The sequence below is a fragment of the Sinohyriopsis cumingii genome, chromosome 4 (assembly GCF_028554795.1).
Source record: "Sinohyriopsis cumingii isolate HCF-2022 chromosome 4, ASM2855479v2, whole genome shotgun sequence".
Classification (NCBI taxonomy): Eukaryota; Metazoa; Mollusca; class Bivalvia; order Unionida; family Unionidae; genus Sinohyriopsis; species Sinohyriopsis cumingii.
The window spans coordinates 34,821,655-34,836,895 of record NC_142964.1 but is presented as its reverse complement, the minus strand read 5'-3'; the positions used below and the strand labels follow the sequence as shown (position 1 = coordinate 34,836,895).

The window sequence follows — 15,241 nt, the reverse complement described above, 5'->3', positions numbered from 1 at the left end:
TAGTGAAGGTAAAGTCCACTCATCTTACAAACAGTGAAGGTAAAGTCCACTCATCTTACAGTGATGGTAAGGTCCACACATCTTACAAACAGTGAAGGTAAAGTCCACTCATCTTACAAACAGTGAAGGTAAAGTCCACTCATCTTACAAACTGAAGGTAAAGTCCACTCATCTTACAAACAGTGAAGGTAAGGTCCACTCATCTTACAAACAGTGAAGGTAAAGTCCACTCATCTTACAAACAGTGTAGGTAAAGTCCACTCGTCTTACAAACAGTGAAGGTAAAGTCCACTCATCTTCCAAACAGTGAAGGTAAAGTCCACACGTCTTACAATTAGTGAAGGTAAAGTCCACTCATCTTACAAACAGTGAAGGTAAAGTCCACTCATCTTACAAACAGTGAAAGTAAAGTCCACACATCTTACAAATAATGAAGATAAAGTCTACACATCTTACAAATAGTTTAAAGTCAACAATCTTACAGATAGTGCAGGAAAAGTCCACACATCTTACAAATAGTGAAGGTAAAGTCCACATGTCTTACAAATAGTGAAGGTAAGGTCCACACATCTTACAAATAGTGAAGGTAAGGTCCACACATCTTACAAATACTGAAGGCAAAGTCCACACATCTTACAAATAGTGAAGGTAAGTCCACACACCTTACAAATACTGAAGGCAAAGTCCACACATCTTACAAATAGTAAAAATAAAGTCCACAATCTTACAAATAGTGTAGGTAAAGTCCACACATCTTACAAATAGTGAATGTAAAGTCCACACATCTTACAAATAGCAAAGATGAAGTTCACAATCTTACAAATAGTGAAGGTAAAATCCACACATCTTACGAATAATGACAATAAAGTCCCCACATCTTACAAATAGTGAAAGTAAGGTCCACACCTCTTACAAATAGTGAATGTAAAGTCCACACATCTTACAAATAGTGAAGGTAAAGTCCACATGTCTTACAAATAGTGAAGGTAAGGTCCACACATCTTACAAATAGTGAAGGTAAGGTCCACACATCTTACAAATACTGAAGGCAAAGTCCACACATCTTACAAATAGTGAAGGTAAGTCCACACACCTTACAAATACTGAAGGCAAAGTCCACACATCTTACAAATAGTAAAAATAAAGTCCACAATCTTACAAATAGTTTAGGTAAAGTCCACACATCTTACAAATAGTGAATGTAAAGTCCACACATCTTACAAATAGCAAAGATGAAGTTCACAATCTTACAAATAGTGAAGGTAAAATCCACACATCTTACGAATAGTGACAATAAAGTCCCCACATCTTACAAATAGTGAAAGTAAGGTCCACACCTCTTACAAATAGTGAATGTAAAGTCCACACATCTTACAAATAGTGAAGGTAAAGTCCACATGTCTTACAAATAGTGAAGGTAAGGTCCACACATCTTACAAATAGTGAAGGTAAGGTCCACACATCTTACAAATAGTGAAGGTAAGGTCCACACATCTTACAAATACTGAAGGCAAAGTCCACACATCTTACAAATAGTGAAGGTAAGTCCACACACCTTACAAATACTGAAGGCAAAGTCCACACATCTTACAAATAGTGATAGTAAAGTCCACACATCTTACAAATAGTAAAAATAAAGTCCACAATCTTACAAATAGTGCAGGTAAAGTCCACACATCTTACAAATAGTGAATGTAAAGTCCACACATCTTACAAATAGCAAAGATGAAGTTCACAATCTAACAAATAGTGAAGGTAAAATCCACACATCTTACAAATAGTGACAATAAAGTCCCCACATCTTACAAATAGTGAAAGTGAGGTCCACACCTCTTACAAATAGTGAAGGTAAAATCCACACATCTTACAAATAGTGACAATAAAGTCCCCACATCTTACAAATAGTGAAAGTAAGGTCCACACCTCTTACAAATAGTGAATGTAAAGTCCACACATCTTACAAATAGTGATGGTAAAGTCCATACATTTTACAAATAGTGAAGGTAAGTCCATACATCTTACAAATGCTGAAAGCAAAGTCCACACATCTTACAAATAGTGAAGGTAAAGTCCACGTTTTTATGATTTACACTATCCTTTAATATAATATTGACCAATCTTCTAGGTCCAGTATGTGTGAAATTCGCAAAGGATGTGCCTTATTTTCCCCAGCATGTGCCCTATTTACCTGTGGCCAAACTGCACAGTATGTAAAAGTTAGTCTTAAACAAGCAAGAAAGCCAGCGTGACTAATTAAAAGTTAATCCGTATTGATGCAACTATTTTGTGAAAAGGACTGGCCCTTGTTCCTAATTAAAAGAAACCATGTTCTACATTATGCAAGCACCAGCAATTGATTGGCAAATTAAGGATGCCCAATTTTGTTGAACTAAAGATGTCTAAATAGGCAGCCTCACAGTATCATACATGTGGCAACTATTTTCCCCTTGTATATCCGACCTTATTTCTTTATTGTCAACTTGTAGGGCATTTAGTATGGTTTACTATAAAACATATGTATTCTGAATTGGTTTGTTGCTAAATTATAAATTAAACAACACCAACACGTAGAATGTGTGACCGGTTTTGCTTTATTCTTTTTCAGACTGTATTCAAACTGAATTTACTGTCATTACTTAAATCGTTAAATATATTCTGTTCCTAAGTGATGAATTATATAAACAATATGATATAAACAAGGAGGCCCTGAGTGGCCAAGTGGTCTAAAGCGCTCTCCGTTACGGATCACTGCCATCTCACCTCTGTCTGTGTGGGTTCGAGTCTCAGATTTAGCCAATGTGGGTATGTGAGAAAGCTTGCCAGTAGCTTCTTATGGGTCAGTGGTTCTTTCTAGGGTTTTCCCGGGTTCTTCCTCCACCATTAACACTGGCCACCATGTATATCCTATCATGTGCTGAAAAATGGCGTTAAATCCTACAACAACAACAACATTAACAAGATGACATCATAGCTTACATTTTTCATCTAATTGTCTTATTCTTTAACAAATAATTGACATGGAGATATGCATATACAGCACAGATTAATGATATTTTAATACATAAAAATACATAAAACTAGATCTTAAAGATACACATATCTCTATTGATAACTATCTCTAAAATTTATGAATAAATAGTGCACAACACTATTTGACCAGACAAAAAAGTATTTTAAAATGTTATATTCTGCCTCTTGTTTTCTTCATTGTCTAACTTATAAAGCTGTGATATTTTCTATAAAAGGAAAATGTCTGCATATTGAAATGACATCTAGATTACTGAAAGGTGTTACTATAAACTTGTACCATTAAGAACTCTGTCACTATGTGTTACTATAAACTTGTACCATTAAGAACTCTCACTAGGTGTTACTATAAACTTGTACCATTAAGAACTCTGTCACTAGGTGTTGCTATAAACTTGTACCATTAAGAACTCTGTCACTAGGTGTTGCTATAAACTTGTACCATTAAGAACTCTGTCACTATGTGTTACTATAAACTTGTACCATTAAGAACTCTGTCAATAGGTGTTACTATAAATGTGTACCATTAAGAACTCTGTCACTGTGTTACTATAAACTTGTACCATTAAGAACTCTGTTACTAGGTGTTGCTATAAACTTGTACCATTAAGAACTCTGTCACTAGGTGTTGCTATAAACTTGTACCATTAAGAACTCTGTCACTAGGTGTTACTATAAACTTGTACCATTAAGAACTCTGTCACTGTGTTGCTATAAACTTGTACCATTAAGAACTCTGTCACTATGTGTTACTATAAACTTGTACCATTAAGAACTCTCACTAGGTGTTACTATAAACTTGTACCATTAAGAACTCTGTCACTATGTGTTACTATAAACTTGTACCATTAAGAACTCTGTCACTATGTGTTACTATAAACTTGTACCATTAAGAACTCTCACTAGGTGTTGCTATAAACTTGTACCATTAAGAACTCTGTCACTATGTGTTACTATAAACTTGTACCATTAAGAACTCTGTCACTATGTGTTACTATAAACTTGTACCATTAAGAACTCTGTCACTGTGTTACTATAAACTTGTACCATTAAGAACTCTGTCACTAGGTGTTGCTATAAACTTGTACCATTAATAACTCTGTCACTAGATGTTGCTATAAACTTGTACCATTAAGAGCTCTGTCACTAGGTGTTACTATAAACTTGTACCATTAAGAACTCTGTAACTAGGTGTGGACTACAATTTCTTGAGTTAAAAACAGTCTTTTATTTTATTTTTATCTAAGTTGCCATGTATTAGAGGCAAAATCAAACTCACTGTCTTCATTCTGAAAATGATTTTTTTGTCATTTTGATTCCATTTAGTATCACACTTGTCTATGGTACCTGTTGTTTTTTAGTAAGAATGTGGAGTGGAGAGATATATTGTGTTGAGTAAAATGTGTGCTGAGTAACTGTTGAAACTCACTTTTCTAAGGTAAAAGTGCATGGAAAAATTATTTTTGGACCCTGCATAAAGAGGCAAAGATAGTAAAATTTTGGTTCCTTTTTTCAGACCTTTTTGTGATGGAATATATGGAAAATGGAAATCTGAGGGACTATTTGATGGATCAAAAGAAAAAAGGAAGTTTACCAAGACAGACACAGCTGCTGAGGATACTTAAAGATATTGCAGCAGTAGGTGTAGTGATATGTATATAAATTTGTTTTAAATTTAATTTTAAATTTCATGGAATATCAAAGTAATGGAAAGGCACATGTGCTGCTTGCATTTGTCAAGAAATCATATGAAATTATAATTATTTTAGCTATGATAAGCTTATTAAATTTGTATATTACCAAGCTCCGTCTTCATAATGCTGTTCATAAAATTGACCTACATTATAATTAAGGTAACCTTAAACTGGGGGAGGTTCAGCCTGGCTGTCACAGTAGTGGATCAAAATGCAACATGTTATTAATATTGTAAATGAAAATTATCATTGTTTCTCATTAGCAAAGAACTAAAATAAATTGAAAGGAATCAAATAAAAATGACAAATTTAATTGAATTCATACCCCATGCCAGCATTATAAGAGGGGCAGGAGTTCAGTGCATTACCTAAAAGATTATCAATAATTTTTTTACTGGCTTGTTATATTTTTAAAGGACACTGCCAACTGGTGTGAGAAGCTATAAGAAGCATAATCTTTAAAAGATGAACCTAATTTGAAAATTTGTGAAGTATTTCTGATCTGATTTGATTATACTCAAATTATATGCTTTATTTTTAAGATGGTACATGATTTTGATATTGAATGAGGTCCATGCATACAAATTATGTGATGTTGTATCTGATTGGCTGAGCCTGCTACCTTGCTGTATATTACATTTCAGGTCTGATTTCGATCATACTTGAAACAAATGCTTGTATCAATAAGATCCCAGATGATTCTGATAATGAGCAAGATCTACATGTATTAATTAGGTGATTTTGCATTTGATTGGCTGTACCTGTCATGCTATGAATGCCACATTTCCAATCTAATTTTTATCAAACTTGAAATATTGTATGGCATTTAGTTGTATGTGTGTATTTGACTATCAACACTGCAAATATATGTAATTTGACATAATTTTATTGGCTTCAAATGAGTGTGTATGTGTGTGTGCCTTTAAATTAAAACATTTGAATAGCAAATTTCTGATTTCAGGTTCATCAGTTTATTGCAAAAATAGTTAAATCACACTCAACAATAACAGCTGTGAATATGTAACTATTAAAAACAATGTATTGGATTATTACAATAATTTAAATTATCCTTTTGATTGACTGTACTGGCACAATGGTGAATATCACAGTAAAGGCCACAAATTAAACTTTTTTAGATAACTAAAACTTAAATTACAGAAGTTGAAATAAATAACGACGGAATTAAAATGAAAATATCAGATCAAGAAACCTACATATATGCAATTAGGTGAGGTCTCAACAATGAGGTCGGTCACTGCTTTACACAGAACAATGATGATATGGAAAACAATTGGTGATTACAGGCTTGAAAGAAAATACATTATGAAAATTACTTAACTGAAGCAGGTATTTCTAACTGTAGATTCAGTTGCATTCGCAGTCAATGAATGTCATCGCTGATTATTCATGAAAACATGTTCATTACATATTAGTGGATACCCTCCCCCATTTTGTACAGTTGCAACAATGCTACAAACATGATAGGTCATTGCAATATGGGCTTCTATCATCAAGATATTGGATGTATGAATCTCCAGAATGGGAGGGGTTTCCTCCCAAGATGAGAGGTTTCTCTTGTCACTCACTGAAATCAGCAATGTATGCAAAATTATCATTTAAATTTTTATTTTATTTTTCATTTTTTTTCACACATTGCGTTCAGTGTAGTATATTTACAGTAATAGTGCCTATAATCAAGTGAGTATGAACTGGCTTAAGCAGGACAAGACAATTTCTAATTAGCATAATTACTGTAACATTGTTTTGAATCATCAGCAGCAACGATTGCCTTCAGTGTTTGAAGTTTGTCAACATGGATTATACCACATGTGATCCGAATTCTGACAGGACTAAGGAGATTAATTGATTATGTCTGGACTACAAAACAGCTCAATCAGTATAAAATGGTGTGGTTTGGCTAAAATTTGTCAAGATGTCTAAGCATATGTTATCTTCTGGTGCTAAAATGACAAAATGTGAGCCACTGTGATATTACCCCAGATTCAATAATGGATGTAAGCAGGAATTTCCTTTGTTGGAATAAAGTTCAAGGGACATGAATACATAGGCGTCAACCCTTTGAGATGAACACCTGTACCAATAATAACTTTACAAAGACCACAAAAGAAAACTTTCTTGAAAAAATGTATTCATACATTTTTATAAGATCAATAGTTTTAAAACAACAAATGCTATACACAAAGTATTTTTACACATATTTACATAATTATTTACATTTCTGAAACTTTATTTCATTCTTTTTACTTATGACACTTAGGATGAGGAAAGAAGCTTTTGATGGATGCTCCCTTCTCCATTTCAAAATTTCTTTCATGCAATTTTGTCCTGAAGTGTTTTTCCAGATCGTATATGCCTGATGCCACCACTTTAATGTCTTTACTGCATATTTAACAAAAAGCATGGGAAGATCCTAACTTGGATACATCTACATTGCCAGGGAAGCTTTAATCCAATCAGCCTGAGTCTTCAAGCTTGCATTTCTTTGAGTTAGGCTCAGCCATTTGATTGATGGAACTAGATGAAAGAAATAAAAAAAAAAATTAAATTTGTTAGATTTGACGTGTATTATAGGAAGATCTCCTGATTACAAATGTGTTACAAATTTATATTTTTGCCCATAACCCGAAGATATTACGCCGGGAGCTATCCAAAAATCGAAATCTAAAAATCAAAAATATTGACAAAGTAGCAGTCCAGAAGTTTATACCTTGTAAGCTGTTGATCATTTCTATTAAAATTGCATATCCGATGTTTGAAAAGTTATGAATTTGCTATATGGTGTGCCGATATTGGTAACACTCTTTATATTAATTGGCAGTTTTACATATTTTTGAACCATGAGAATAACATCACTCGGTATCTGTACTACTTCCGTCATCATGGCAATATATCTTCCTGTTTGCATTACATATCTGACAAATGTAATTCAAAACTATGACAGCATGATAAAATGCCGGTGCTCAATTCAGGAGACTGTTTATTTTTAATTAGTAAATTGTTAAAAATTTTAATAAATCGACTTTATCTCCACATAGAAAAGTCGGACGAATTACAGTTACACCAACATGACTTCCTCACTATGTAAAGTATGAACATTTTTGTAAACTTAATGCATTTGATAGTAATAAGTATAAATAATAAAATAATAATGTACAAAATAAGAAAACATACTTACTACACAGGTGGTTAGTCGATATTAGAAATCCGAGTGAGCATCAAATTTCAGAGCGATAAATGACAGGATCTACACACACAGGAGTTTTAACCATGAATTTAAACTTGTTTCATTGTCAAAGGAAAAGTGCGGTTTTGAGTATGATTTGATTGGTTGTTTTGGGCCACCCTGATCTCGTTATAAAAAAATATTATTTCAGAAGTCCCAGATGCACACAAAACAAAAAAAACAAACACTGACAAAAATGGAAAAAAAAGCTACAAATTACGGGTAAGCCATACAAGTTGACACCTATGTGATTATACATTCTACCCATCCTGTATAGCTGATTTTAAAATTTGCAATGGTGGCAAAATGATATTACGCATCCTTCAGCATATTAACGCATATGAAATGTGACAATGATTATATGCCATCACTTAGATCCATGTTTGTGGAATTAGCATCAGATGTAGATAAAGATATGCATGCCGAGGTACTGCCAACTTTATAGCTGTACATGATCTTCCATTTATGGTAGTAGATCATATTTCAGATCTAGTCAGATTAATGATTTGTACACGAAAATTTTCACACAAATGGACAAAAATGAATGGAAGCTATGTACATAGTGACCCAAGCTTTGTAACCTTGTTGAGAAAATAAAGCCAGAGACATGTGCCACAATTAAAAAGTCACCATTTTATTTGAAAATTTTCTCTCTTTTGAAATCAGAACTCTTGACCAAAATTTGCAAATCTACTGATTTGTCCTAAGCTGACTTCTCTGTTCTGTCACATCATGTATCATGGCTTTCCTAATGAATGAGATCCATGCATATTAATGAGGTGATCTTGCATCTGATTGGCTGAGCTTGTGATCAGTCTGGAGGTCGTATTTCTTGTCTGATTGAAATCAGACTTGGAATATATGTTTATATCATTGATATTTGACCGTTTTGATAATGAGCAAGATCCATGCGCATTAATTTGGTGATTTTGTAACTGTTTGGCTGAGCTGATTACCACTGTAGAAGCCATAATTCTGATCTGATTTAAATCAAAACTAGAATAAGGGCTTATATCATCAAGCCAAGACCTTGGATAATATTGAAAGTGAACAGGGTACATGCATATTAATGAAGTGGTCTTGCATCTGGTTGGCTGAGCTTGTTGACACTATTCAAATCATATTTTTTTAAAACTGATTTTCATTAAACTTTAAATATAGGCTATAATATTGGGATACCTTGTATCCAGTTGAATTGGTTTGTTGCCTTTCTTGATATTGAGACTACATTTCTCTTGTAATTTCATCAAAAATTGGTTGATGGTTTTATATCATGAAGATTTTGGATGAGTTCGGTTATGAGCAAGTGACTGTGTATATTAGTTGTGCCATCGTCTTGAGAACAAACTTTGATGGATGCTTTGGCAGCCATCTCAGTCCTCAAAATCCCGATGCCTGGGGCTGTTCTAATTTTAGATCGAGCCTGTCCTGTTTTCCAAGTGAAGTGCCAGTCAGGCTTGTCAAAAAAAAATTCTAAATATAATTTACCTGAGGAAACTTGGATCACACTGATGAAATGTGTAAATGTATTTTCATGGTGGTGATGTACCTGCCATAACATACAGCAATCTAAATCAGATCACCACTGCCCAACATGAAATTGAGATATGATTTTAATCAAATTGAAGGATTGCATGTCATGCTAAAAATATGATTTTTTACTGCCAAATCCCCTGACACAGTTGTGTTTTGAGAAAACACAGTTTTCATTAATCTTCAAAACTAGAGAAAAAAAAAGGAAAAAAACCACCACTTTCATTATATGCCCATTACACATTGCATGTATAAATGGTAAAAAGTCCTGATTGGAGCTGATGTAAAACTATCCCTTGGGCAGATTAAATAACGACAATTAAAGGCAAAGAGGTCAGTTATAAACCACCATTTTACATATTGGCTAACAATAGCTAATGAGATGTGTTTGAAGGCTGCAGTGGGTGAGCCCATTGAGCTAATTTAGATGGGTAGGATCAGGAAGTGGAACAACTCATAGGTAAATCAAAGAGATGCTAGATGCAATAACAAGAACAAAAATTATTACAAGTCATTGCCTTGAATGAGAATGTTTAAACCATATGTATATTTTAACAAGTTTGGGAACAGTGGCAACATTTCTTTGAAGTCTGATTTTACTGCTTATATAGAATGCAAAGCATGATCATTTCATTTCGCGGAATAGTGTTCAAGTGTAATTCCTTTTTGAAGTCGATTTAGGAAGCAATCAACTATCAGCAAAGCCAAACAAAAATAAATTTCAGAACTCTTGGTTGATGGAGTTTTACTTTGTGAATCACGCAAGCCCCCCACCCCCAACAATACATCAACATATGTCAACTTGGTTCTGGCCAGGATTCACTCGGAGAATCCCACATGGAAGTATGAACACTAGGACCTTCCAGTCCCTAGTGAGTGTAGTGATGAACACTAGTGACACTTGCATTACCTTCAAACTCTTTTGAAACATATCGAATTTTATATTCAAATATTAGCTACTGCAATGTTGTGTGACAGTATTACAAAAAGGGAAATTTTGAGGATGTGGAAATTGGAGTCCAGGCATGTGGAATTTCAGTCAGAACATGTGCATTTATTTAATTTACCAGCCCATGGCCTGTTTCTAAAAAAGTTTTCTTTCAGCGCTGCAGCTTGAAAATCTTTTTATCACTAATCCTAATGACTGGATAGTACGTTGAAATGTACTAGAATTTTGATTCATCATTCAAACATATTTGAAAATCATTTTAACCTTGAAAAGTACTTGAAAATTAGCCTCGGTCCTTGAAAAATATATAATTAATCGACAAACAAATTTACAAAAGTTTCTTTTCATACCATTATGTCATGTAATCGAAATAAAACTGTTTGCTGTTGGGTAATTTATAACACTTGACCAATGAGATATTTATAATTGCACATGGACCTGGTTATAAAGAACATTAAAAAGTGTGCAAATCTTTTCCAACGATCATTCTTCTTTGTTGATTAATTTTCTGATGCAGTGGTAATCTTTGTACTTTAAGTCATGGTGAATCAGCTGTTCAAACTCTCAAAACAAAAGATAATGAAAAGTATACACAAAAATGGTCACCATTTGCTCATTTTTTTACATTCAAGCTTCTCATTTTCAATGTACAATCTAAAATTCAGAAGTCTGCTGGAAGTCTATTACTGAATTTCGGTGTCATGACCAAACTTTGGGTGTAAATTATGGCTGCATGTGTTAACAGAAAGGCTGCTTTCTGCACACTGTACTTACACCTATGTGTAAATGTACCTGTCAAATTTTGATGAGCAATCACGTGACAGCAGATATAAAAAATTAAATGCAGCGACATGCAGCATACTTTTATGGTGAACAATTTGCTATGTAGTCTATGTTGCTGTTTTTTTGTTCTTCATAATAAAGATCTGAATTCATTTGGTTTTCTTCTAAATAATCTCCTTTTATTCTCCTAAGATTTGTTTTTTTATATTCTCCATTATAAAGTCTCAAGCCCATTATACAAATGTTAGGAAGCTCCTTGTCAGGAAATTACATCATTCTCACTAATCCTTTAATGGCCATTGATAAATATACCTAGAGTACACTGGGTATCAGGGTCCTTGAAAAAAATTTGATAAAGTCCTTGAATTCTGTCACACCAAAGGTGTATGAACCCTGATGTTATGATGTTGGATTTAGTCAGTTTCTCTGACACTGTTGTATGTACAGTCATAAAACATGATGGGTGTTCATCTAAGAGGGTATAACTCATCATAGACACAAAATGGCCACAGTGACCTCCTTTTCATACTCTAGTGAGAACACTGAATTATTGCATGTAGCTCAGATGTCTCTGACACTGCTGTGTGTACCATCATGAAACTTTATGGAATATTCATTTAAGAGGGTACTTAGCACAACATGCAAAAGTAAGTCACAGGGACACGTTTTCACAAGGTTTTTATATCATGCCGTGCTGGAGCAGGCAAGACAGCATTCTGTAGAATTCTAGTTCAAAGTCATGTAAGGAGTTGCATCTTGAATTGATTAGCAGGTGACACAGTGTTCCAAATGATCCATATTAACATTTTTCATATTGCTTGATCTTGCAATATTTTTTCCAGGGAATGGAGTATTTGACCTCCATTAATATCCTCCATGGTGACCTAACAGCCTCCAATATCCTTCTGACTGGTGACCTTCAGGCCAAGGTCAGTGACTTTGGCCTTGGCAAAGTGTTTAATGAAGTTCCATACCAGAGATCAGAGAAAGCAAAATTTCACTACAAATGGCAAGTACTTAAAAAGTATTGTTGACTTGGAGCATAGCTGCTGCTACTGATGACAATGATGACGATAGTTGTGATTGAGGTGTTGCTGAAAGTTATGATAATGTAGTGATTGTAATGATGGTGAAGGTCTTGGTGGAGGATAAAGGGGAAGCAGTTAAGGTGATAATGATGGTGTTGGTAGTGGTAGTACTTGTGGCAGAGGAGGAGTATAGGAAGGTGGTGGTGGTAATGAAAATGTTGGTAGTGGTCTTGATGATCCACAAAGGGGACTTGGTAAATGCAGATTTGATAGTTATGATGATGCTTAGTGACAACTTGTTTTTAATGCACATCAGATTCATTTGATTAACCCTTTACCTCATAGAGTGTATGGTTTTGCAGGCAATTGCCAAAGTTACACAGTGCAGTGCACTATAAATAGAACAGCTATTACCTATTTGACTCCATAGACATAAGCCTGCCTGGTAACTGTTACAGCAGTGTAGTATATGTTACATTCAGCATCAATTTTAACCATTTTACATGTTTGGTATGCATCTATTGTATGTAGAAAGATTTAAGAGTAAAATCTGATCCTGATAGTTGTATAGTTATATTTCATGGAAGAATATTTTTATGTGCTTTATAATCATGAGGGAACTAATTCACCATCAAGTCTGTAATGCCATGTGACCAGCCATAGCTGCCATTTCTCATACACAGAATTTACCAGTTCTTTGTCAGAGGCGCTTACATGAGGTAAAAGGTTAAATCTTCATATGGCCTTTGACATTTGAATTTGAATTTTGTTTATCAAGTCTGTCTTTATATTAAAAATTTATAATTAAAGAAAGAATTTATTAACTCAAACTCTGTTCTGTTTGGTTTTACTTTCACTTTCATCTTAATTTGTTTGTTTTGTTTGTGGTAGTGTTTAGTGACAAGTTAACAGGCAGGTTTATGTCTATGGAAGTGCAGTAGTGTTTAGTGGCCAGTTAACAGGCAGGCCTATGTCTATGGAAGTGTGGTAGTGTTTAGTGGCCAGTTAACAGGCAGACCTATGGCTGTGGAAGTGTGGTAGTGTTTAGTGGCCAGTTAACAGGCAGGCCTATGGCTGTGGAAGTGTGGTAGTGTTTAGTGGCCAGATAACTGGCAGGCCTATGTCTGTGGAAGTGTGGTAGTGTTTAGTGGCCAGTTAACAGACAGGCCTATGTCTGTGGAAGTGTGGTAGTGTTTAGTGGCCAGTTAACAGACAGGCCTATGTCTATGGAAGTGTGGTAGTGTTTAGTGGCCAGTTAACAGACAGGCCTATGTCTATGGAAGTGTGGTAGTGTTTAGTGGCCAGTTAACAGACAGGCCTATGTCTGTGGAAGTGTGGTAGTGTTTAGTGGCCAGTTAACAGACAGGCCTATGTCTATGGAAGTGTGGTAGTGTTTAGTGGCCAGTTAACAGGCAGGACTATGGCTGTGGAAGTGTGGTAGTGTTTAGTGGCCAGATAACTGGCAGGCCTATGTCTATGGAAGTGTGGTAGTGTTTAGTGGCCAGTTATAAGGCAGGCCTATGTCTATGGAAGTGTGGTAGTGTTTAGTGGCCAGTTATAAGGCAGGCCTATGTCTATGGAAGTGTGGTAGTGTTTAGTGGCCAGTTAACTGGCAGGCCTATGTCTATGGAAGTGTGGTATTGTTTAGTGGCCAGTTAACAGACAGGCCTATGTCTATGGAAGTGTGTTAGTGTTTAGTGGCCAGTTATAAGGCAGGCCTATGTCTATGAAAGTGTAGTAGTGTTTAGTGGCCAGTTAACAGGCAGGTCTATGTCTGTGGAAGTGTGGTAGTGTTTAGTGGCCAGTTAACAGGCAGGGTCTATGTCTATGAAAGTGTGGTAGTGTTTAGTGGCCAGTTAACGGGCAGGCCCATGTCTGTGTAAGTGTCATAGTTTTTAGTGGCCAGTTAACAGGCAGGCCTATGTCTATGGAAGTGTGGTAGTGTTTAGTGGCTATATATAATGTATGAGATAGATGTTCGAAAATTTTTATGAACGAACTCACAGGAATTAGATAAACCATTTCAAATAACTGTAAACATGTAAAATCCATCAAACATGGTTGTCCATTCTCTTTCACAAAATACATTATTAAATTGTAATTTAATAGCCACATGTGCAATGTTTAATGTTTAAATGATTGTCTTTCACTTTTGAAATTTTTATATTTCTTAATTTGGTTTATTACATGACATAGATGAGGATCATAGTTCATCTTTATGACTGTCAGAGGAATTCGATTCTAGGTGGTTGAAAGCAAATACTGTTTTGAAATGTTTTAAATAATTACTTTCAATTTCATTTTAATGATCTCAGATTCTTTTGGGCCTCTTGTTTTTTGTAGGTGTGCTCCTGAGGTTTTAAAATACAGGACCTTCAATAAAACCTCTGATGTTTGGAGCTATGGTATTCTTCTGTGGGAAGTGTTCACCTATGGGGAGGAACCAAATTATGGTGACAGCTTCTCTGCCTCCAGTAGGAACCCACAGCACCGCTTCACAGAAAAAGCCTGTAATGATGTGAAGTTGCCAAAACCTGCTGACTGCCCTGAAAAAATCTACCAAGAGATTATGATCAGATGTTGGGCAATGAAATCTGAGAATCGTCCACTGTTTTCAGATATTAAAGAGATTCTTATGTAAGTTTTCATTTATAAAACCATTGTGCCAGATCAGTCTTTTATGCACACACACACATTCAATGGCATTAGGACATATAGTGTTCCTCCTCAGATGTCACCCATTTGCCTGTTTATCATGGCTTTGTCAAGGTTGGCATTTTTGACTGTTTATAGGCTTTTTGGTGGGGCATCTGTGTTCCATGAACACATTTCTGCTTTAAATGAACAAAAAAATTCAGTATAATTAGTTCTTGATGTACTCAAAATATAATATCAGTCCAGTCATTTGTAGTAAACTTGATAGCAAGAAATATGTTGAATATAATATCTGTGGATTATGGATGGATAAATGCAGAAAGACAGA

General features: G+C 34.9%; 1 protein-coding gene across 1 annotated transcript in view; it reads left to right on the top strand.

Moving 5' to 3' along the window:
• Positions 1–15,241, top strand: part of LOC149800920 (tyrosine-protein kinase JAK2-like) — a 171,770-nt gene that overhangs the window by 142,972 nt on the left and 13,557 nt on the right. The window contains exons 21-23 of the mRNA XM_089956754.1: positions 4,544–4,665; positions 12,073–12,239; positions 14,602–14,895. Coding sequence (XP_089812880.1) covers positions 4,544–4,665; positions 12,073–12,239; positions 14,602–14,895 — 583 coding nt within the window. The remainder of the gene's footprint in view (positions 1–4,543; positions 4,666–12,072; positions 12,240–14,601; positions 14,896–15,241) is intronic.